Source organism: Pelmatolapia mariae, linkage group LG10_11 (genome assembly GCF_036321145.2).
Source record: "Pelmatolapia mariae isolate MD_Pm_ZW linkage group LG10_11, Pm_UMD_F_2, whole genome shotgun sequence".
NCBI classification, from domain to species: domain Eukaryota; kingdom Metazoa; phylum Chordata; class Actinopteri; order Cichliformes; family Cichlidae; genus Pelmatolapia; species Pelmatolapia mariae.
Window position 1 is genome coordinate 67,424,615 of NC_086236.1, and position 23,082 is coordinate 67,447,696.

The following is a 23,082-nucleotide window of genomic DNA, read 5'->3' on the forward strand; positions in this document are numbered from 1 at the left end:
TTTCCTGGTTTAATCATTTAAATTCCTGGTTCTTAATTACTTTTAGTTAGTTCTGTTTCGTTCCCTCTCGTTTGCCTTTGTGTATCTTTATTGTGTGAGTTTCCCTTTGTCCCTCGTCAGATCCTTGTCATGTTCATCATCCGTCATGTTTCAAGTCTCAGGTTTTCTTGTTCCAGGTACCTTGTGTTTAGTTGTTTTTCACAGTTTAGTTTTTGTTGATTTAGTCTTAGTCTCCCTTTTGCTTTGGTTGTATTTTGTGCAGTCAAAAATAAAAAGCTCACTTTTATTTTTGACTGCAGTCCAGTACTGTCTCATTAGTCTGCATTTGGGTCCACACTCTCTCCACTCTCCACACAGTCTGCCATCACAGACCTGACAAAAGGGGGATATGTATTTATGTGAACATGCCGGGGATGGTGAGGGTTTTAACTGGTCAAGAACTGAATTGTGCATGTTATACAGCATTTTTGTTAAACAAAAAGGAAGTTTAAAAGGAAGCCTTGGTTTCGTAAGGGTGTTTTCTTGTTTTTGTACAAAATAAAAAATAAATCAGATTTCAGAGCAGCTATTGGTGTTGGCCTTTAAAACCCACATATCTTTCCTGCTATAACACCTTGAACAAGGTCAGGATAAAGTCAACAGACTGCAGTGTTGGGTTACAAATGAGTCATTTTTATTTTTTTTAGTGCAACATCACAACAAACAATTTTCACATGAGGTATTCAAAGGGATTTTCTTTAGTTGTTGATACAAAATGTCCCACCATGATTGACGTTTAAAGTTTTGTATATCTTTTTTTAAAGCCTTTGGTTGGTTAGCCACATTCATTAGTAAGTCTAACACATGGACAAGAATGGCACAATAAAGCATGGTGGGTCGAGTCCAAGCTGGGAAAGTCAGACTCAGTCAGATATTTCCCTCAGCTCTTTCCCGTTTAAAGCTTTTTGTATGGATCTTATTAATTCCTACTTACAACAGTGGGATTGAACAGTATTTCAACTACACTAAACATTTTGGAAAAAAAAAAAAACAGGTGGGAGGGGTGGCTTACAAATGTGGAAAAATAGCTTCTGTCTCCTCTGATCTTTTTTTATGTTAGGATGAGTGCTTGATTTGGGGGTTTTTTCTATTACAGCAATTCGAATAATTCTAGCTTTTGGAAAACAAGGAACAGGCAACGTTGATTACAGCAAGATCCTCCTTGCTTGGATTGTCACCTCCTTCTTTTTTGGTCTTGAGAATGATTTTATTTATATACAGAACATGGATCAATGGGACACTAGCATACTCGACTTGAGCTTTGGCTGGACAGGGGGTTCCTTCAGCCCCTTCACAGATTGATTCCAGCACATTTGGTTTGAAGAAGTAAAAGGCATGAAGAAGAAGAGACGGATGAACAGACAAGATAGATAGATAGATAGACAGACACCCTGACAGAATGGATTCTTTGGTTAAGGAACATTTTTGCCACACAACATCTCACACAGTTGAGGTAGATGGGTAAAGTCTTCATGTACGCACACGGGAGAAGACAGGGACAGACGGGGAGACACTGGGGCCAAAAGACTTTCATCTGAAGACACTGCTTCATGTCAGTTTCTCAGTTCCAGCTCAACATAATACTGTTTTATGCAACATAAATAACCAGCACACGGAACCCCACTGGTGCTTTTTTGAATCCTCTGAGTGCTACGGTAGCTCTGATGAGGAACTGCTAAAACTACCTACATTACATAATGATTCAGCAGTTACTCATTGATCTTTGGTTGTTTTTTCGTTCAAACGTTATCAAAAACAGTACTTTTTTGGTCTTTTTAAATTTTTTATTCTGAAAGTATATGTTAGCTTTCAGTTCTGCTATTTCATTATTAATGGCTCCTCAGAATTGCTCTGCAATGGCCTCGGCTGCCAGGCTTGTCTCAGGGTCAAGTTTCTAGAAAAGTCACTAGGGGGTGCCGCAGGCTAAAATGGCAATGCGGATCACCTGCAGCAGCCAACTGGATTCACTCCTCCCTCCCGCCTACCCTCTGTACAGAAAGGGAAGAGCTTCCCTGCTTGACACGGAGCAGAGGGTGGCTCAATACAAAAAGCACTGTCTCCATTTTAGACTCTCAGTCAGAGAGACAAAGAAAAACCTGAAAGGTGTCACCTCAGCTTTGATACAATGACAGCAGTGGGCAGAGATCAGCAGAAGAGCCTTCAAGCTCTTTTATTTTTAATTTTTTCACCGCTGTACAGACACAGCCGCACAACCCCACCACCACCCCCCGTAGCTCTCAGCATGCTTACAATTGTTGCTCATTAAAGTTTAATTCAGCTCTATGCCCCACTACTCCAACACCTCCTGTTCCTCAAACAACCCCCCTCCTACTTCTCCACACACACTGCTACCACCATCCTCATTCCGGATGATTCAGCCTCCTCTCTGATCTCCCCCCACCCCTTTTTGAATGCCCCCTAAAGCCCACAGGTCTGGCCAAGAGCAGACCCCAGACCAGATACCCAGAGAGGAGACGGGATGAAAAAAGCCTCGCCTTTGAAGTCCACGAAAAAGTCGATGGCCTCTTTCATGACCACCCGTCTTTCAAGTGCACGCTGTGAAGGGGGCCTCCACCTCTTACAACGTTAAAGACAGAGAAAGGGAGAGAAAATGAGACAGGGAAAGAGTCAATGTTGAAAACGGCAAATCTAGCTTTGCCACACTTGGGCAGCATTTAGTCGAGAGTGAGAAAATTAAATCTTGGGTGACTTCTCCTGATTTCAGCACCCACTACTCAGAATGGAAAATCCATGTAAGGAAGGAGGACCTAGAACAAACGCCAAAACTCCAAATGATTAGGAAAGATCCATGAAGCTCTTACAGGGCCAGGGACAAACCCCACAAGCCTTACAACAAAATCTAAGACTTCTCAAACACTGAACTTTGGATGGCAGAGGGCATAGGTCATAAAACTAAAGAATCTTACAAAAGAAATTAAAGATTCCCAGAAAACGAGAATGGGAAAAACCTTCAAAAGACCTTAAAAACCACGGGTACATAAATCCAATTCCCCAGAAGATGAGGAACACCCTTTAAGAATCACATAGGACAGCAAACAAACCCAGAAAAAACTCCAGTATCTCAATTCAAGTTGAGGAAAACACGGGAGGAGTCAGGAGTGAACCCTACTAAACGTCTTGGAACTGAGACAACTAGCAGAAGCCTTTGGGTGTGGTGGACGGTGAGATCACACTGAGAAGGACATAGACAGTAGTGTCTGCACTGCACTGGGGAAGGGGTTAGGTGAGGGAGATTGGGCGGGGTGGGGGGTCATAACCATGCATTTCCCCAGGCAGATGCACAGTACGCATGTTTGCGCGTGACCCCGAAGGACTCACGCAACATTAGACAGTGCTTTAAGTGGGTCCCCAGACACATTACGCACTCTGCCAGATGGCATTGGTCTGAACACAACTTTACAAGCAACTTGTGAGCCTATGGGATGCCACATCATCTTTGTTATTATCGTTATTGTCATTATTGATAGTATTATTAATTATAAATATTATCACAACATTCAAACAAGCTTTGGCCTTGGCGTTAAGAGCTGACAGCAGAGACATTTGCAAGAGTAAAGAATTCCCCATAATTCTACAACAAAACAAAGAAAACAAAAAGGGCCAGGCCTTAAAGATAGAGAGATACGTAACATCACTGGGTGGGTCGGGCTGGATCCGGGTGGATCGGGTACTGGGTTTAGGGATTCAGGCCGTACATTCAGGGAGGCAATGTTAATCTTTGGTATTACGATGGGATTCTACAGCTAAAAGTGCCCATCACAAAAGGTTTTCAGTTTCACACAGACATACAGAGCATTGTTAAATAAATACTTACAGTATATAGATAGCATAAATAAATAAACAAATAAATAAAGGAAAGAAAAGGGAAACCAATAAATACACAAATGCAGTAATAAATATGTTGATCAGATCATTAATTGCATTTGAAAAGTTCTTGGTTTGATTCATCTATTGGCTATAAGGAGGCATGGTTAAAGCCATTCCTTTGTGGACCAAAAAAATGACCTTGTACGTCAGCAGGGCTGAAACAAACTGCCCCACACTTCCAACGTGTTACTATAAATAGAGCGATGTGCTTGAAATCTGTACAAAAACATTGGAAAGAATCACATTCCTCCATTTTCTAGACATCTGTAAAAAAAGATTTTGTAATGGAGGAGTATACAGTTGTTTGGAAATGAGTGGAAAAAATACTACAATGTCACTATACATTGTGTCAGGTGTACCTCTTCTCCAGAGAGCCTTTGTGTTCAAATTGTTTTTGTTTTCGTGTTTTTTGTGTGTGTGTTTTTGGGTTTTTTTTGTTTTTTCGGTTTGATTTTGAGTCCAAAAAAATGGCTGTGGAGCTTTCATTTGGAAGCTCAGTGAGAGTCTTAAAGCTAGACGGTTGCACCAACAAGTCTGTTTCTGTGTCCTACTTGTGTTTATCGATTCTGTCCTGGCATACGGTGAGATGTGCCGCGATTCCCCCTTGAAAACTCTGATTCATTCGAGGTGGGACCGTCTTGACACAATACAGAAGAGGCTCCTGTTGATGGGAAATGATTGACAATTGGGAGTCACAGACGCTACAGAACCCTCCTGATTATTCCAGGCTCCAAGCTTGGAACAACGCCATACAGTCCTGGGAACCATTACCATGGAAACACATGCTAAGAAAAGGGCATTCAGTTCTCCAAGAAAAAAAATGAGGACTTAAAAAAAATGCCTCTTCTTCCTCTTTCACCTTGATTCTGGAGGAATAAAGGGACTATAATAACATCGGGGAAGGATTAATGTCTTTGGATGATGGCGATCACTTGATTAGGAAGTTACACAATGAAGCTCTCCAGATGTGAGCGAACGACACCTCTTGATTCTTCACGTTTGGAGAGATGAGAAAAGATTTGAAGGTACACCAAAATATGCTTCCTCCTGATTTGCAATACCCTCATTATCTCTAATCTACATAATCAAAATAATGCAATGAGATGGTGTCTATGTAAGGGTGTGACTCTTCTTTGAGTCAAATCATCTTTGCACCCTTGACTATACAGGCAAGACCTCACATCTTGCAATCATATCACTCTAAGCATTGCCCCTTCCTTTTCAAGGGAGCAATTAACTTTGGTTTGGGAAAAATGCTTCGTCTTCATAAACTCATCTATAATAGCTGGCTCCATCTCTCCTTCTGATAACGAGGAGGACATTTATTACGGCTGATCTCTGCCTAGACCAGTCTATGTGCCCCCTTGCTCCCTCAGCACCCTCCTCACCGCACCTCCGCGACGGTCTAGCATCACGCCGTGCTGCAGGACACTGCGGAGGAGGAAATGCTGGAGCCCGAGGAACCAGTGGAAGAAGGACGGCCCTCGTCTGCCCACTTGTTGAGGTTGCGTCGGCGGGCATTCATGAAGAAATTGCTGACAGTGGAGAGCTCCAGGCCCAGCTGCTGGGCAATGGTGACCTGCAGCTCTTTGGTTGGGCGGTGGTTCTCCCTGAAGATGGCCATAAGCGTACGCCGCTGCAGATCTGTGAACACCAGCCTGGTGCGCTTCGGGCCCTGGTTGCGCTCCAGCTTGTTCTGCTCCTGTTCCTTACGCTTGCAGGCTGCAGGCAGATGGATAAAAGATAAATTAAAAAAAGGAAAGGGGAAGCAGGTTAGCTAACAGACTGGCTGGCTAACTAGGACAAATGGATTAAGCTGAGGGAAAGTGGATTTGTTGAAAGAAAACAGATTAGCTAAGCAACTTTGATTAGTTAAAAGAGATGAATCAGCAACTTGTTTCATTGTGCAGTAAAGGAATCAAGATGTTCAACCTATCACATCTTATTACCAGTGAGCTGCTGTAAGCTGCTAGGGAGAAAAAAAACATATAACTACATCCAGACCAAAGTCCTGAAGTCTTCCATGATGTTTTTCATTATTCTCTTTAATTACATTTTGGAAAATGGTCTAATTTTTTTACATAGATATGGCCTGGAGACAAAGAACTAAATCTGGTGTTGCACTGATAATGACAATATCTTCCAAACAAAAATTGAATTTAAACACAAAAACAGATGTATATCAAATTTCTTCCCTTAAAAATTTGAAATAGAACCTTTTATCACATCAAATGTCACATTTTGTCCCTCTTAGACTCTCCCTTACTTAACATCCGTATATTTCTGCATCTTTAGTCCTCAGAAGATAAAAAGCTTTAGCAGCATTTGTCCAGTATCAAAGTTATCCAAATCCAATCTACAGTAACAGTTAAGTCTTCTGGTGATTCTTTTTTTAATCTAAGTCTTGCGTACACCAACCACAAAATAAAATCCCGGGGTCTGGGTTAAACACCACTGTAGCTGCGGCAGCCCGCCCAATTATATAATCAATATTTTCTCGTGAAAAAGTCTGAAATTTATTTTGAAAAAAAAATGACTGCAAAGAACAGTTTTGTTTAGTGAGAGAGAAAAATAGCCTGATGCGTGTGGGCTGAGCTCAGATCCATTTTGAGAATCAGACGAGCATTTTGAATTCAGGCTGCATGTTCCTCTGCATATCCATCGCTGAACCTTTCACCTCTAACACGCTGTAATTCTGTATTTACAGGAAACACAACACCAACCTCTGCCTTTGTGTACCGAGCCAACTTCTCCTCCCTTCCCTCCCACCCTCCATCCCGCTCTTTTTCTCTACCCATCTCCCTCCACTTCCACTCTTTCCTTTCCCTTAGTGGACACTTCAACATCATTAGTTTCTCATAAAAGTCATTTACATGTGGCGGCAGTGAGTGAGTAATAATCACTTTAGGGGGAACTAATTTATTTTCTATTAAAGGCAGGTTACGTCAGGGGTGAGTGAAACAAGCAGAGTCGGCATTGCCCAGGGCGTTTAGAAGCCTTAAGTGGGCTAAAACATATTTGGGGGAGTCGTGCAATTACCTAAATGCACACTTTTAAGAGGTTTCAATCAGCACTGTGCGGTTGCTGGGCGACTGTTTTGCTGATGGTATCAAATGCATTTCTAAGTGTAAGCACACTGGTGTACGTGCACAAAAAACACAAAGACACAAATACACACACACAAATGAGCAAGGACAGATGGATTAGTGCCTATATAGAGAGTGGTTTTTTTTCGGGGGGGGGGGGTATAAAATATGAATTCTTCTAATAGGTATGATATTAGATATGCATGTTATTTGACGTGCTGTTTCAGAAGCTTTCTCGATCTCAGAAAGATAAGATGTCTGGTTACACATGATCTTTGGGCTTTTTGAGCATTTAGCCAACCAAAACAGCCCTCAGTGTAACAAACGTATCATTTTTATTGCAAGAAAAGAGAAACTCTTTCTTTCTTTTCGAGATTTAACATTAACCATTTTCAAGCAAGAGGGGAATAAGCTGTATTTGTGTTGAAGCTGGTAGAAATAATCCTGCTGCACAGGCAGATTTTTTTTACTTATATTAAGAAAACACAGAGAAATATGTATGGAGTTCTATTATTGACAAAAAAATATGTGATTATATGGAGATTTCAGCTCGCAATAACCTTGAGATCCAATATTTCAAACCCTGACACACGGAGAAACACAACCCAACTCACGCTGCAAACATACATTATATAAAACACAGATGCTGCCTTTTGCTCTCACAACAGCACTGACACGTCCAATTGATTGGCTCACAGTTTCCCATTGAGAAACATCTCACATACTGAGGGGTGCTGCTGATTTTAACTGTATGACTGTCTTTTCACTCTTCAAACGCACAGTGGCAAATTTCTCTCATTAGCAGAGCGCTTTAGGAAAAAGTGTGACCTCACTGCCATCTTTTTCCACAGAGTGCAATCACAACAGCAGAATTAGACCCAGGTCTAAAGGGTGTGTGTATGTGTGTGTGTGTACTTGGCACCGTCTGACTTTGATTGCTCTAACATCCAGCTGAGTTTCTGAAACTTAAGTACTCAACTGGACATGAATAAATCTCCCCATGAATTCCCTGTGAACATTCTCCTCTAAAATCATTATCTGAAGGAAATGTTTTGACTCGGGGATGCACTCTTGTCAACTTGAGATTACAGGGGCCTGTTAGCTTTTAGGCATCCAGAGCTCGTTTGCATTTCTGAGAGTTATCGAACCACGTCTCATTAAAATCTGAACAGGCTGAGATGTCAGCAACATGTCAATATCACCACAAGAGTGAAATTATATATATATATATATATATATATATATATATATGTGTGTATATATATATATATATATATATATATGTATATATATATATATATGTGTATATATATATATATATATATATATATATATATATATATATATATATATATATATATAGTATTTGTGCTGCATCCTTCATATGTGTTATACCATCACCACAGTCAATATTTCTGGGTTGGGGGTGTTGGGATGTGAGCTGCAGCTATGGAATGTATATACAGTGGTGCACTCTGAGCTCATGTAGTAATGAAAGGAATGACATGATAGTGCTGGCTAGCTCGCTTGTAGCGTGGATTTATGGCTTGTTGGAGGAGTTGCCGTGTCCTGCCGCTCTCCTCCTCCTCGCCGCCATCCTATCCTCAGCTCTCTCCCTTACTGACGATCATAACGCCGACCATTAAGTAAATGCTTCCTTATGCTGTAATCATGTGTAAAAGGCTCACAATTACCATGCTATAAATCCCCAGCACCGGGGCTACTCTTGGAGACATAAATATTCCCCTATAGGCTTCTTATGATCGTGGGAACAGCCCCTAATCATGATGTATGCCCCTGTCTCGTGTTGCTGAAACGTGATCGAAAGCCCTTTCCCTACCCCCCGGCGTCTCAGCCCCCAACCCCCCCCCCCCCCCCCCCCCACCACCACCACCACCACTCCCCTCCCTGTCCTCTCCCTCCACACCCCCTCCACCCCCCACCCCCACCCAGCCCCAGCCCACCCCCTGCTGATTTCTTGGGCCAGGGGCTGATAGAAATTATTGATTAAATCTGTGCAGCTCAGACTCCTCGACCCACAGAGGCTGGTTAACCCCTTCAGCGCCAGAGTGGGGGGAGCTGCAAGAGTCAGATAAAAAAAAAAAACAACACAACAAAAACAACAACCCTGTTTGTTTGATGTTGCACAGCTAAGGTCACGCCGGCCTGTTTGCAATTCCTGATATGCAAATGGCATTGGGTTTGACCTTTGAGCCTCGCTAGCAAAACGTGAACTGTACGCAGCGAGAGGTGGACAAGGCTTTGTGGCTTTCATTACTGTGGGGGTGGTGCAGGCACTGGAGCTGACACGTAAACCGCATTGACCTTTCTTATTCATTTAGACCTTTAGTCAAGGGCTTCGGCCATCATCTTTAAAGTTATAGTCTCTGATCCCCCCTCCTTGACTTTAAGTGTCAGAGCAAGGCTGTGTGGTCTTTATCCTGCCTTCTTCTCTGACTAAATCCTGATTGCCTCCTCCACAGCCTGAGGTTGGGTTGGAGATGCATCTCATATACAGTGCAGTAATCCATACAGCACACACACACACAAGATACTGCAGATAAATCCCAGGGATCACAGCATTTTTACCAAAAGGTTTCGGCAAAAAAGACATATGAAAATACAAAATGGCAGCAACTAAATTCCATAATTACGGTGCGTCAAGCTTTGGAGAGAGCTCTGCAGCCCTCTATAGAAGAGACGTTATGGAAATAACATAGTGCTTCTGGCTGACACTAAAGGGCCTTCTATGTATTTAAGCAAGTGCTGCATTAAGGAGGATCATCTTAAAACTTGAGGCGTGAAGCAGAGAGCACTTGAGCTATCTTCAGACTGGGGAGCACAGGGCACCGCGCATTCTAATTCCAGTCTCGATTTGCCGATGCGGCCGAGGTGTGTGTGGGCAAAGCGTGCTGCTCTTTCCCATGGAAATCAATAGAGGCTTGTAATTAAACAAAAGGGGGTTGGCCAGGGGGGGAAAAAAAACACAACAACCCCCTTTGGAAAGTAGGTTATGTAGAAAAGTGCCGAGCTGTCCAAATTGTGGCTTTGCCAAGAACTAAATATGCAATTTCAGAGAGTGTGAGAGCAGAGAGAGAGAGAGAGAGAGAGAGAGAGTAGGAGCATTGTCAAACATTAGTACGCTTCTCTGTGTAGGGACTTTAATTTTTTATGAGTCTGATTGATCGGCTGCTCGGACTTGGCGGTCTGACTCGTTAAAAATAATGTTTGTGTTTGTGACAATGAAGAAACAAGGATGCTGCACATAAAGAAAGAACGATGATTAAATCTGCTCCAAAGAACAAAGGGCTGATTTATCATGATGAAGATTTGCCTTTTCGTGGGGGAGATAATAGGTGTTTTGCGTACAAAGCATTCACACATCACGGGATGGGATTAATCAAATGCCGTTTGGGTCAAATTACAGAACAAACCCCAAGATAACTAATCTTTAGAAAAGAGGCTTGGTTGTGATTTTGCTGAATGGAGGATGTACACATGTGCTCTCAGAGTTGAACAATCAAAGATCAATAATTGTGAAGGGATTGCAAGAGTGCACAATCATTACCTATGAACCCTATTGTGTTGCTGGGCTTAATCAGTCGAGCTGCCAACAGAAACGAAAGAAGCGGTGATCAAGTGGGGAGGCTCACACGCACGTACAGCTCACAGACCCCCGCAGTGAGCCGACCACTTGCAGATACACACTCGTCTACGCTCATCTCATATTACTGCGTTCACTTGGATCTCTTTCTGTGCTGCGTGTATCAGATGGGCCTTAGGTCCCTGTGGAGGGACAACACTGTAACACGGCACTGTACGGCGTGCTGTCACGTCTTCAATCCACATCCCCAAAGAATATTAAATGGCAAGCAGCACACTGTAATATGCCTTTAAAAAATAATACTAGTAATAATTAAAATTTGCCATGAAATCTGTATAAAAAGTAACAGGTCTGCAAGAAATAATTACAATGAAATATTATTATTATTATATTTATTTAACTGAAAAGATGTAGCAAATCGTGGCAAAAGAAGAAAGCTGGTGTTCTACATTGGAAAAAACATTTATTTTTACTTTGTAACTAAATTCTATTAACTTTCAAAACTGTTGTCAAATTTTCCATATGACTGAGTGATTCTGCACTAATGACTACATGCACTTCACTTAAGCAGCAACATCTTCTTTTCCACATGTGAGAAACCTGGAAGGAGCTGCCTTAGAGCTGAACAACATTCGTATTTAGCCCCGCAGTAATTGCCTCAGTGACAACGTTGATAAAAGGTGTCTGGCAAAAGCTCAAGTCTAATTTGCATCAGTTACCTTGCCAACTCAACTTGACTCAGGCGCTGAGCAGATATAAATCACTGCTGAAATTAATCAATCGCTTCAGAATGGCATATCTGCACAAATTATTTTGTGGGCTCAAAAGCGATTAAATTGCCAATCGCTGCTCACACTGATCTTCATGGTTCATTTAAGAGGAGGGCAAATGTCTGTGGATTTTTTTTTATTGTAGCTACTGTACAAATCAATAGGAGCTGTTTGGGAGCAAAGTAAACAAAGGAACAGCACATATGGCCTGTTCTTGATCAAACTGACCTTAATGTGCTGCTAAGTTCTTATTACCCAGGCTGATGAGACAATAGACACAGCGGTTGTACATTCACAGCAGTGGGAAGGAGGGAAACATCAGTATGATGCTTTTGCTTTTACTCATGTATCAACCTGAGCTGCATACTGATTGCTGGAGAGGAGATTTTTTTTGGAAGACACGGAGAAGGCAGGCGTTTGGGGAAAACAAGGAGAGTGAACGTGTCTGTTGTTGTGGTTTCTGTTTGAGCCTGTGTGTGTGTGTGTGTGTGTGTGTGTGTGTGTGTGTGTGTGTGTGTGTGTGTGTGTGTGTGTGTGTGTGTGTGTGAACATACATGTGTGTATGTGTGGAAAAAATACAGAGTAAAGCCAGATCTTACCCTCCAGCCTGAGCGAGGCCATTCTTTGAAACTCCGGTTCCTGGAGCCAGCGGGACATCCTTTTAAAGGTCTCACGGCCAGACTTGAGCTTGCCCCAGGGCTTAGGGTTCCTCAGGAGGTCAGACAGTGTGCCCTGTGACCTACACAAAACCCTCTCAGCGAAGATGGCCTGGGGGATGCTGTACCTCTTCAGCTCAGTGATGATCCTTTGGGCCACATCCCTGGTGTTGATCTCCTCTCCAGTGCTGCCTCCACTGCCCTGTGAGCCCGGCAGCATGCCCTCGCTGGGTGAGGATGAAGCAGACGATGAAGAGTGCAGGTGGTCACCCATCTTGGTGGCCTGCTGGCTCGGGTGATGGTGAGGCTGGTAGTGCTGGCTATAGATGTGTGGGTGATGGCCTGGGGCATGCTGGTGAGTCTCCATTTTATTTAGCTGATGCCCCACTGAAACATCACCTCCTCCTAGGCCTGGCGGTGACATCTCTCGGCCAAAATCCGATGTTCGGCAGAAAAGGCTCCCTCCATGTACATCATAACCACCAGGGAGCATCTGACTGCCGTTACCATTAGGGCTGTTGCCCAGACTTCCATAGCCATGCATGGAGGAACCCAGGCCTGATCCTGTGGATGGAGGCGACAGGCTTTGGGACATGGCCAGTTCCTTGCCATAAGGGTTGTAGAAGTTGGTGCTGAGGCCTCGATCCTCACGCATAAGGGTAAAGCTGCCAATAACATTGCTGACAGGGAGACAGGGGTGATGGTGATGGTGGTGGTGGAACTTGTCGTCAAAGGGCTGCAGGGGGGTCAGGGTAGTGTATGTGCTGCCAGAGCTGGATGGGGAGTCGCCGCTGTAGCCCAGCGCTGACATCGAGTGATCGAAGCCTGGTGGACGGGGCTCAGGTTCCAGAGACATGGAGGAGCCCCCAAGGGAAGGCCTGGGGAAAGCAGCTGAAAGGTCCCGGGAGTGCAGCATAGCCCTGCCATCCTGGCTGTGAGCCAGATCAGAGTGGCTGTGGAGGGACATCTCCCCTAGACTCCCATCCATCGTTAATTTCAACAAATAAAGTTGTATTTCTTGCCGTGATGTGTGGCTGGTCTCCTCTTGTTATTGTTGTTGGACAACTGGGCTAACAGTCTGTAAGGTCTCTTGTTACACCAGACTATAGATTTATTGATTTGTGAATTAATTGATTTCCGGGCTTATAGGGTGTCTAATTAATTATCTGATAACGTTAAGTACTGTCTTCAAACTTCCTCAAACTCCCAGAAAACGAGATTGCAACAACATTAGGAGCTCTAACTGAGATTTTATTCTCGCTTGTGCATCAGCGCTCTGCTTGTCTCTTTGGTGCTCAGCTGGGTTCCTCGGCAAAAGCCTCGCTTTTGTGCCTGCGTGAGACAAGACAGGCGCTGTTATTCGCTTTATTTAAACTTCAGTTGTTACAGAGAAAAAATAAAAAGCAGCCCAGTGAGGGAAAATAAAATGTAGCCCAAACAACAAGAGCAACAAATAATTTTAAAAAATAAATTAAAAACCACTTTTGTTTTTCTGCCACACACACTCCTCGGAAAGCGCCAGAAAACACAGATATCACTTTTCACTCCAACCTAATATCCTCTTGGAATGTAATATTTTTGCTCTTTTTGAATCTTATGCAAAGTTATGAATACAGAAGTAGCCCACAGCGCGCATGCGAAGCGCTGTAAATGACCAGTTCCTTTGCATTTTCGCTCCACATGTAGGACGCGTTAACTAACTATCACACATGGTGGCGAATCAGAAAATATATCACCACCACGTATTGGTTTTACAAAAACGTGCAAAATCCTACCTTTATTATCCACTTCTCAGAGCGCGTCCGCGACTCTTGTCCGTCCTGTGCATCTCTCCGACTCTGTCAGCGAGCAGCCTGCAGATTCACACAATTGGTCCGCTGCGCCCCGGGGTGCAACATTCACCAAAACCCGACAGCACAAACCATCCGCGGTCACAAACGAGCCTCTCTCGGTCTTTCCGTCCCTGTTTTTTCTCCCAGTCTTTGGTTTTCACTCCAAAAAAATGTTCCGTTCTAGCCTCGTTTGTTGCTCTACACTAGCAGCTCTCTTCTTGTTCTTTCATTATCTCGTGAGATTTTCCTCCTCCTCCTCCTCTTCCCTCTGCCTGCCACTTCATCGATCTCACCACCAACTCTTTCTCCTTCTCCTCCTCCTCCTCCTCCCCCTTGCTCACATTGACTCTCTGCTTTCAGTGCGTCACGGCCTTAAAAATCTGACAGATGTGCGATGAAATTCCTACTCCAATTAACCCTTTCTCTCCGGGGGGAGGAGGGGAGAGGGTGGGGGTGTGACGAGGCGGGGGAAGCGTTGAGGTGGAGATGCTCTCTTTCTCATAACCCCACAGGTTAAGCCTTCTTCAGCTGATTGCAAGCACAACTTATGAATTATGTGCGCACAGCCTGGTCATTCTGCTGCGCTCGCCTGTTTATCGCGTCTGCAGCTAATGTCATTCTGTCCTTTTTATGTAACAAGTAATGCTGTTGCTCCTTTTGTCAGTATGAAATAATATATCACGAAGACGGAAAGAGACCACGCTAGCTAACACGCGAGCCTTTTGTTTTTGAAATTATTATTAATGCTATTTTCATTTATTAATGTCATGTCATTAATGTCATGATTTTGTCAAAAGTTGTGCTCCCCCGCCCCCCCCCCCCCCCCCCCCCCCCAATATAATTTCAAGTATATGTGCAGAACCAGGAGGCCCTTTTAGTGAATATGTAGTTATATGAGTCACTTCACTAACTGAGGGGGAAAATAGAAATAAATATAAAAAAAATAGAAATAAATAAATAATATAAACATCTCTCAGTTAGCAGTGTGTTGTGTATAAAATTCAACCCATGCCACAGTTTAATTGTTTTTATTATTTTTTTTATAAACTATTAATAAAAAATGATTTGTGTTTTTAGTCTTACTATCTTGTGTTGGTTTAATGTAAATCCTACCTCTCAGGAAAAAAATGGTGTCAAGTGGCGCTCGTGTTTTGCTCAGCTCTTAATCAGCACTCAGCACGCGCCTCCATTCACTCACACTGCCAACACTTCAGTCTGGAAAGTCCCTAAAGAAGATCAATGCGACCCTTTTTCCAGAAGCCCCACGACCTGCTGCTGTCGCAGCACCACGTAGACACATATAATGCAGGCCCGGAATACGGAGAGCGCGTGCGTGTGTAAATTTAGCATGTATACAGGTATACAATACCTGGTTTTCTGTTTTTTTTTTTTTGTTTTGATTTGTTTTTTTTAGTTTATTTGTGTGTGAAAGCGCGTGTGTGTGAGAGCGCGCTAATGCGCGCCTGCATAGTGGCTCTGTGCACTTATGGTGTAACTTGTGCAACTTGTGTGTTTACATGAGAGTGCCTGCATGCGCATACAATATGCGCAAATTACATCTGGTCTGTGTGGCGAGACCTGAGCGTGCATGTTTGCGCGCGAATCGGCCTCAGAGAGAAACAGGGAGACAGACAGAAGCAGGGAGGCAGAGCGCATACTAATCATATCTGTCTGTCAGTTTAATTTTCAGAGATGAGCAGTTCTGGCGTTTGGAAACAGCGAAGCGGTGCGCGGTGTGGGACCGCGGGCTTCCTGGAGCAGATGCTGCCCTATCGATCCGCCCCGCGCACAGCAAGCACGAAGGGATGCGTGTATGGATGGCAAGTAGCTGGAGGTAAAAATGGTCAACGGCTACAGAACGAAAATAAAAGGTCCTCTCGGAGGTCAGGGTGAAAGTTCACCTTCTGTGGTTGGAAAACCCGAGAAAGCAGGCCGACACCCGAGCTGCAAAGCGCCCCAACTTTTACGCAGCGGGCCTAGAGGGGAAACTGACACCCAGCAGGATGTTCAGGGTGTGGGTTTGTCAACACTGGGTTTTGAATTTAGCCACATACAGTCATAACAATGCTGAAAAAGCCTCATATTTCTGTCTTATGTCTAATGAGTTCTGATGAAAAAAATGCATTTCATCCACCGGATTTATCTGATTTATTCAAGCTTCAAATCTTTTGATCACAGATGATAAGCGTATTTCCATTTTAGGCATTTAGCTGATGCTCTGAGAGTCACTTTCCTCACAGTGAGAGCGGCAGCAGGATCAGCAACACTGCAGCCAAAACATTTACATTTCAGCCATTTAGCTGATGCTCTCAGAAGGACTTGGGAAAAGAAACGGTGGATGCCCAACTTCCCCATTACAATACAGGCAATAAATATACCGAAGGATGCTCTGTTTGAGTATTAACTGCAGCTCTTATCAAAGGAAGGCCTGCTTTAGATACGGTGGGTGGAGAAAGACTTTTTAATCTAAATCCAATGCTGAGCCTGTTTAGATTGCAACCGTTTGGCTGAAGTTTCATTAAAGACATATATGACTGCAGTCCTCCATCGCCAATAAAACAAACATGCAATAGCAGGAAGGTCAGGGGTCAAAGGACATTATCCTGACCCTAAAATGACCATGCATGCAGCAGAAAATAAACAGAATCAGTCAAAGGAACAGAAGCGGCTGATTTTCTGTGTTGCACTGATTAAGGACGGTGTGAGAGAGAGACAGCTTCTCCCGAGCAGATGAATTTCCAGCATCTGGCTTGTCAAGATTCATAAATTCATATTTTATTAGAAAAAAAATGTCTGCAGATATGGACGTGCTATGAATGCTGGACACGACGGCCTGCAAACATCCACTACACCGATCTGTAGGAGAAAAATACAGCAACGTTTTTGTTTTCATCCTGCACCTTACACTCGCTTCTCAAATCTTCTGGTTAATCACCGAGTAAACGTGATCACTTATGGGTAAATGATAATGGATGAAGCGCACGCGCAGAGTTGCAGTTTTGAATGAGATATTGACGCTCTCTTTGCAGCCGTGAAAAAGAAAAAATAAACACCCAAAATGACGATTTTATGCAGCCTGTTTCAGGGAAAAGGAATTTATTCTGAAGAATTAAACGACAAAAAGCAGCATCCTTCTCATTCTGGTGACGTAAGTCATAAGATTTTGCCTGTTCAGTTGCAAACATAGACATTAATATATATTTCATATATTCATGCATCCTTAAAAATCTCTTGTTGATGATGAGGTGGAAGATTCAAGGTTTCATTCTCATATTAGACCGTTTGTTTTCATCTCATCTACACATCCATGCTCATTTAATCACGCAAGCGCACATACACACGCGCGCGATAGTGACTGGTATATGTGGCATCTACAATCTTGCATGTTGTGTGCGTGTGTAAACAGTTCAGCTCGCAGCACGCATACGCTACACAATGAACACAAAACACAAGGTGATTTTCAAGTTATTTATTGTCATATGTAAGAAAACTTACAGAACAGTTAATATTTCCCATGTCTTATTTTGAAAGAAAAATATACAGTGGACAAGTTTTCATCTTTTTTAACTCTTTTGTGACAAAAACAACTTCATAAACACGCGTACTGGAAACAAAGTTCATCAGGGATATTACAAAAAAAAGCTTCAGGTGTGAAAAGCTCAGTTTTCATACCTGAAGTTTCCATCAGTAATGTTGGTTTTGTTCATCACACTCACAGATATACATTCATCAAGTCTAACTTTCTTATTCATTTCACCGCCTCCCGTTACCTGTCACTTCTATTTTGCTTGACAATGACAATGTGCCATGAAGGGTTTGCTATAAACGTCACGCATTTATTCACAACTAGTTTATATATGATCTAAACTAAAACCATGTGAGACAAATATGTGGGAGTGAAGGATTTTCTATGTGATGGAAATCATTAGAAAAGGGCGACCGTGAAAAAACAAATATCACCTGTTCCTCTGCAAGACAATGACAATTATGGCTTTCACGAGACGATTAAAGAAATCACAACTACAGTTGTTAATAAAGTAATAAATTCCTTATGCTGCCAAAGATGTTTTTTATTCTTAGATACCTGGCATTATTTACCAGCGGAAATATTAAAAAGAACCCAATAATACTAATGTTTTTTTCCATATGTAGACAAAAAACTATCTATTAAATTGACTTCAGAAATTTTGGTAGCACTGTTATTTGATTTTTTTTTGTGTCAGATGGAAGTTTTAAAGCAGACATTTAAAACTTCTGAATCAAACTTTGACGTTTTTGTGCCGACTGAGACTTATTTTTAATGCTCTTGTCATGCACGTCTTTAGACTGACTTTGTAAAGAGTTAACAAATGTAATTAAAGCAACAACTTTCCTTATATTATTTTCTAAAAATGTTTATTATTTACCCGGTTTTTACTAAGGTGCCTGACAGTACCTGTATTTTTTAAAGCACATAATAATTAAGTTACAACTGGAAAACTAGAAAAGACAAAGGGAAAAAAATAATAAATAAAATGTAAGAATTTGCGTTTGCAAAATAATCAAACAAAAATATTTAATTTTGACATCACACGAGCTCAGTGAAATTTACCCTGTTATAATTTACAAATAAAACTTTCACTAGTGAATAATATTTTATCACTTTGACAGTGCGCTGTTTTTCTCTTCCTATTTCCCCCTGTTGTTGCCTTTTCTCCCCTTTCCCATCCCTAACTGATCGATAGAATCAATTATTACCACGAGACCTGGCGTTACACAGATCACAATGTGAATAATCAATAACTAAATAAATATGGCTAGATGAGACCTGAATGGGAAGAAAATGAACAAAATATACCTGATGATAATAATGGTAGAAATGAGCATAGATGTAACCACCATATTGACTCAACACATTTAGCTGGTTATCAGACAAGCTGAATGAATGAAGCACTCATTAACCTGCAGGACTGATTCTGCGCAACATACATGTGGCTCATTATGAAGTTAAAATGATTTCAGCATTTGATCTGTTCACCAATATGAGAAAATGTGATTAATATGATGCTGGGTGATCTTTTTATGGCCTTTTCACATATACGCTGTTTTAAGGGGGGTTGAAACAAACAAGAATGAGCTGCAGGCAAATGTGTGTTCATGATGCAGGCCTACAATTTATCAGTGTGTGGCCTGATAAAAAAACACACACACACAAACACACACACACTGTTAACTGAATATGAACACTCGATTTCACACTAAATATTACAGCAAAATGAATAAAGTCAAGCCTAATATTATACTATATTATTTATAATAGATATTTATTCTAACACCATATTCAGCGGTGGTTAAGTTAGCCTACAGCTCAAAACAGATGCCTCACGCTATAGAAATATGTTTAACAAAAAAAAAACCCTAAATAAATAAATAAAAATCTATTTTTTCGACACACAGTGGAGTCCACCTGGCCCCATCCTCCATCAGGTCGAAAATGTAAAATAGCCTACTGCTGCTGCTGCTGGAAAGTTTGAGCAAGTGAATGAATGATAATCACATTATTTTCGTCTATTATTTGCAGGTTTAGTTGCAGTAATGATCGTGTACGCCGTGATGTGGAACTTGACTTCGCAGCGTGAATAATGTTATTATCGATCATATCTGGATTAATGCAAATTCACTCGTTTAATTCACTGAGTTCGCCTCCTGTGCTCACGAGCCAATAATGCACTACAGAAAAGAAAAAGAAAAGAAAAAAATCTACAAAACTTGCAAAAAGCAAAGAAAACATGAGGAGAAATTAAATGATTTCATTTGGTATATTTTTCCTTCGAACAGCATATCAAGGTGTTTAAAACATCTCTCGGATTTTTTATAATTTTTTTTATTTATGGGAAGATAAAAGCTTTTATTTTGTGAAGTTGTAAGGGATAACGTGTAGGTGTGTGCGTGTGTTTGTGTGTGTGTGTGAGCGCACATCAGCTAATATCGATCCGTGCATTTTAAACAGCCTCCTATTTGCCCTACAACTATTTTTCATATAAAATGCAAATATGTCCCTCTGTAATTGGCTCTGCATTCTTTATGTAAATGAAATTATCTGCTGGCCCCCGTCCGCGAGGGGAGAAAAGAAAAAGTGTTTATGCAAAATGGAGCTCAAGGGGGTGCAAAGGTCGATAAGTTGCAACTTGTCTGAGTTTATTTCTTTTTTTTTCCCCCTCTTTCTCTGTGCATGTGTCTATTTCTGAGTCAGTGCTCATTACAAGTTCGTAAAAGTTAAACAATTAGCGCTTTCCAATGTTAGTCGAGGAGCAGTGGAAGTAAACGAAGCCATGCACTTAGACGTTTTCACCAAGTTCTGAAAAATGATTTAAATTTGGTGCTTTAACTGTGCAGGTCGGTCAGAAATTATGTTTTCATTTTCATCACCTTATACTGAGACAAATATGTTAAATTGTAACTGTGTTTTACATCTACAATTTTTTGTCTAAGCTTCAATTGCATATAGGTGTTGTTGCTGAAAGTGCAGGGGTTTAGTAGTAATTAATCCAATTTATTTTTCTGGGGCTTGAGTGTTAAGTGGCGGCCAATAAGCTGTCACATGAATGTACATGAATATCATTTGCAAAATTAATCAAACCCACTCACACTTACCCCCCCAAAAAAGGAAAAAAAAAAAACATTTGTAGGGGGAAAAGGACTGTGAAGGTCATTTTCAACCCCTTTCCCTTCCAATAAAAAATAAAATAATATAATTTAGTAATTAGGCAACCAAATAATGTTAAAAAAAAAGAGTTTGGTCTCAGTCAGTGGATTTGTTTTGTTGTCATTTTCCACTTGTTTTCTGATTGGAGATCAGATTAACGCCAGGGCCGAGAGACACATACTTTGAGTGAATTTTAATAAGATTCCACACAAAGATCACGCATGCTAAAGAAAAACAGACACAAGAACAACACAAGGCCTAATGTATAATACACACATGCATTTCTGGGCCTGGATTGTTAGCACTGCAAGCTGCAGGTATACATTCACAACAACACTGCACAAAATACACATTACCGAAAATGTCACCAGATTACTGTATGCGGCAAACAGCCTGAGCTATTTTTCTAAATGAGACAACATGCACATGTCCATTTCTAATGAGAGTCGGCTGCCTGGTGAAACACTGAAACCCACGTTCTTCTCTTACATGCAAAATTACTGAGAAACAAGCAGACACACCGACTCAAATGCCCCCACACAAACATACACATAAACAAGTCTGCGTCCTCTGTTTTTCATCCCTCCCTCTCTTCCTCCATCTTGCCCTTCACACCTTCTGGTCCCTATCGGAATGAAGCACGCCCTTTCTCAGGCAACCTTGGTGTGCATCTTAAGAAATCCCTTGTTGCATGCTGCTTAACATGGTCACTAACAGATAAAAATACCTTTTAAAAAGCATCTACATATTGATCACATAAAAACTCGCAGCTATTTTCGGCTGTGATAATGCATGCGTTTGCCAAGGCCTGTCAGTCTCTAAGGGTGTGTGAGTGTGTGTCTACGCTAGCTTTCAGGTGTGTGTGTGTGTATAAGCTTGTGAGAGTGTGTGTGGGTGTAAAAGTGTGTGTCTACCAGCTGAAAACTGTGTGTCAGTCTATCCAGCCAGTGTAACTTGGTGGGGGATCAAAGGCAGCAGGGTTTCTCTCTTTTTCCTGGTTTTTCCAGTCAGGTTCCCCCCCACCACCACCACCCCCCTCCCTTTTGCTTCCACCCCCTCACCACTGCCACCACCTCCTCCTCTTCCTCACCCTCCTCCTCTTCTCTTGCATCCGCTCCTCGCTTCCCTCTCTCCTCCTCTTCCCAATTATTCCCTGATTTTCCTTCCCTGCTTGGCTGTTAAATCCACTCTGCATCCTTTTCTTTTCCCCGGCATCGGCTGCTGCTTCCTCTCCGTCCATCCGAGCTGAGGGAAGGAGTGCGTGTGTGTGTGCAGCCTCGTCTGCCTCTCTTTCACTCCCTCTCCCTCTCTCTCTCTCTTCTCTCTTTAATCAGCATGTTAATAAGAAAGGTAACTAATCAATACATTCAATGGCCTGGCTTGGCGATTGATACGATCTCCATCCACCTCCCCCTCGCTCTGTGCTGCTAAACACACACACATACGGAGCAACACGCACACACGGATACACAACTGCAGGACTCTCTTGGGTGCAGAGGCCCTTAGTGGTAATTTATTCAAGACATTTTATTTAGAAGGCACATTAATAAACAGCAAAGGCTGACCTAAAATTATGTCAAAACTCTTCTCATGTGTGAGTAATCAGATGTTGGGACGTACGCTGATAGTGATTCGAGTGCAGCTGACAAAGAAGTTAAAGAAATGCTCAAATACCTTTGATGCAGGACTTTTTATTGTAGGATCATTTGGTTGTTAAGAGTGAGGCCTTTTGCTAGTCTCAGAGTCACATCAGTGACATTGTGACAGATAAATTCAGGTAAGAGGGTCAGCTCAAAGCAGTGACTTTTAGAGTCATAGCCCTTTTGCCTGATCCTTAAACGAACTAACTCAGACAGTAAAGTTGAGCTGCACTACTATAAACACACAAAACATGCACTGCCCTCCGTACTGTCTACTAAATGCACTCAGCCGCACCCCAAGCCCCACACTCGGTGCTATCAAAGACTATTTTTCCAACTGTAAATTAACACTTCAGACATATGCTTTTGGAGCGTACAGAGTGGTGGTGGATGAGAAAATGGTCATGCATATCATAAATTTTTTAAAAGGCTGGTTATACGTGCACCAAGCAAATGTTGTTCTTTTAATAAGAAAAAGCCCTGATCACGTATCAGCAATTTGGAGGTAAATTCAAAAGACCTGTTATGTCAATCAATTCTGAAAGAGCAGCTGTTCTGATTTTTCACCATGAAACATTAACAGTTTTAGGTCAGAAGACCTGGTATGAACTTCCAAATACACGCCATACAAACAAGCATCATCATTTTAAAATCAGTACAAGCATTCTGATCAAGTTGACTAAACTGAAAGCAATTCAATAGTTACATTAAAGTTACAGTAATCTACATGACTAAACATGAGAGTGTGTAACTTTCTCCAGATGAAAAGAAAAAAAACCTGGAAAACATTCACAGCTGTAGGCAGGTGGACTGAACTGTAGGACTGAATGCTTCTCAAAGACGAGATTGGAATAAAAAAAAGGTTTTTGGCAGATAATTTAA

The 23,082-nt window shown here is 42.0% G+C and overlaps 1 protein-coding gene across 1 annotated transcript; it reads right to left on the reverse strand.

Moving 5' to 3' along the window:
* Positions 1-659: 659 nt before the first annotated feature.
* Positions 660-14,412, reverse strand: onecutl (one cut domain, family member, like). Its single transcript, XM_063487208.1, has 3 exons — positions 13,819-14,412; positions 11,987-13,375; positions 660-5,649 (listed from the first exon to the last, which is right to left on the reverse strand). The coding sequence occupies exons 2-3, from the start codon at positions 13,029-13,031 to the stop codon at positions 5,339-5,341; spliced, it is 1,356 nt and encodes a 451-aa protein (XP_063343278.1). The 5' UTR covers positions 13,032-13,375; positions 13,819-14,412; the 3' UTR covers positions 660-5,338.
* Between the last annotated feature and the right edge of the window lie 8,670 nt (positions 14,413-23,082).

Excerpts from the sequence above, each read along its gene's own strand:
- onecutl (XM_063487208.1), bottom strand. The coding sequence starts at position 13,031 with ATGGATGGGAGTCTAGGGGAGATGTCCCTCCACAGCCACTCTGATCTG. Across the intron at positions 5,650-11,986 it reads GGCCTCGCTCAGGCTGGAGG|CCTGCAAGCGTAAGGAACAG; the intron begins GTAAGATCTGGC and ends ATCTGCCTGCAG.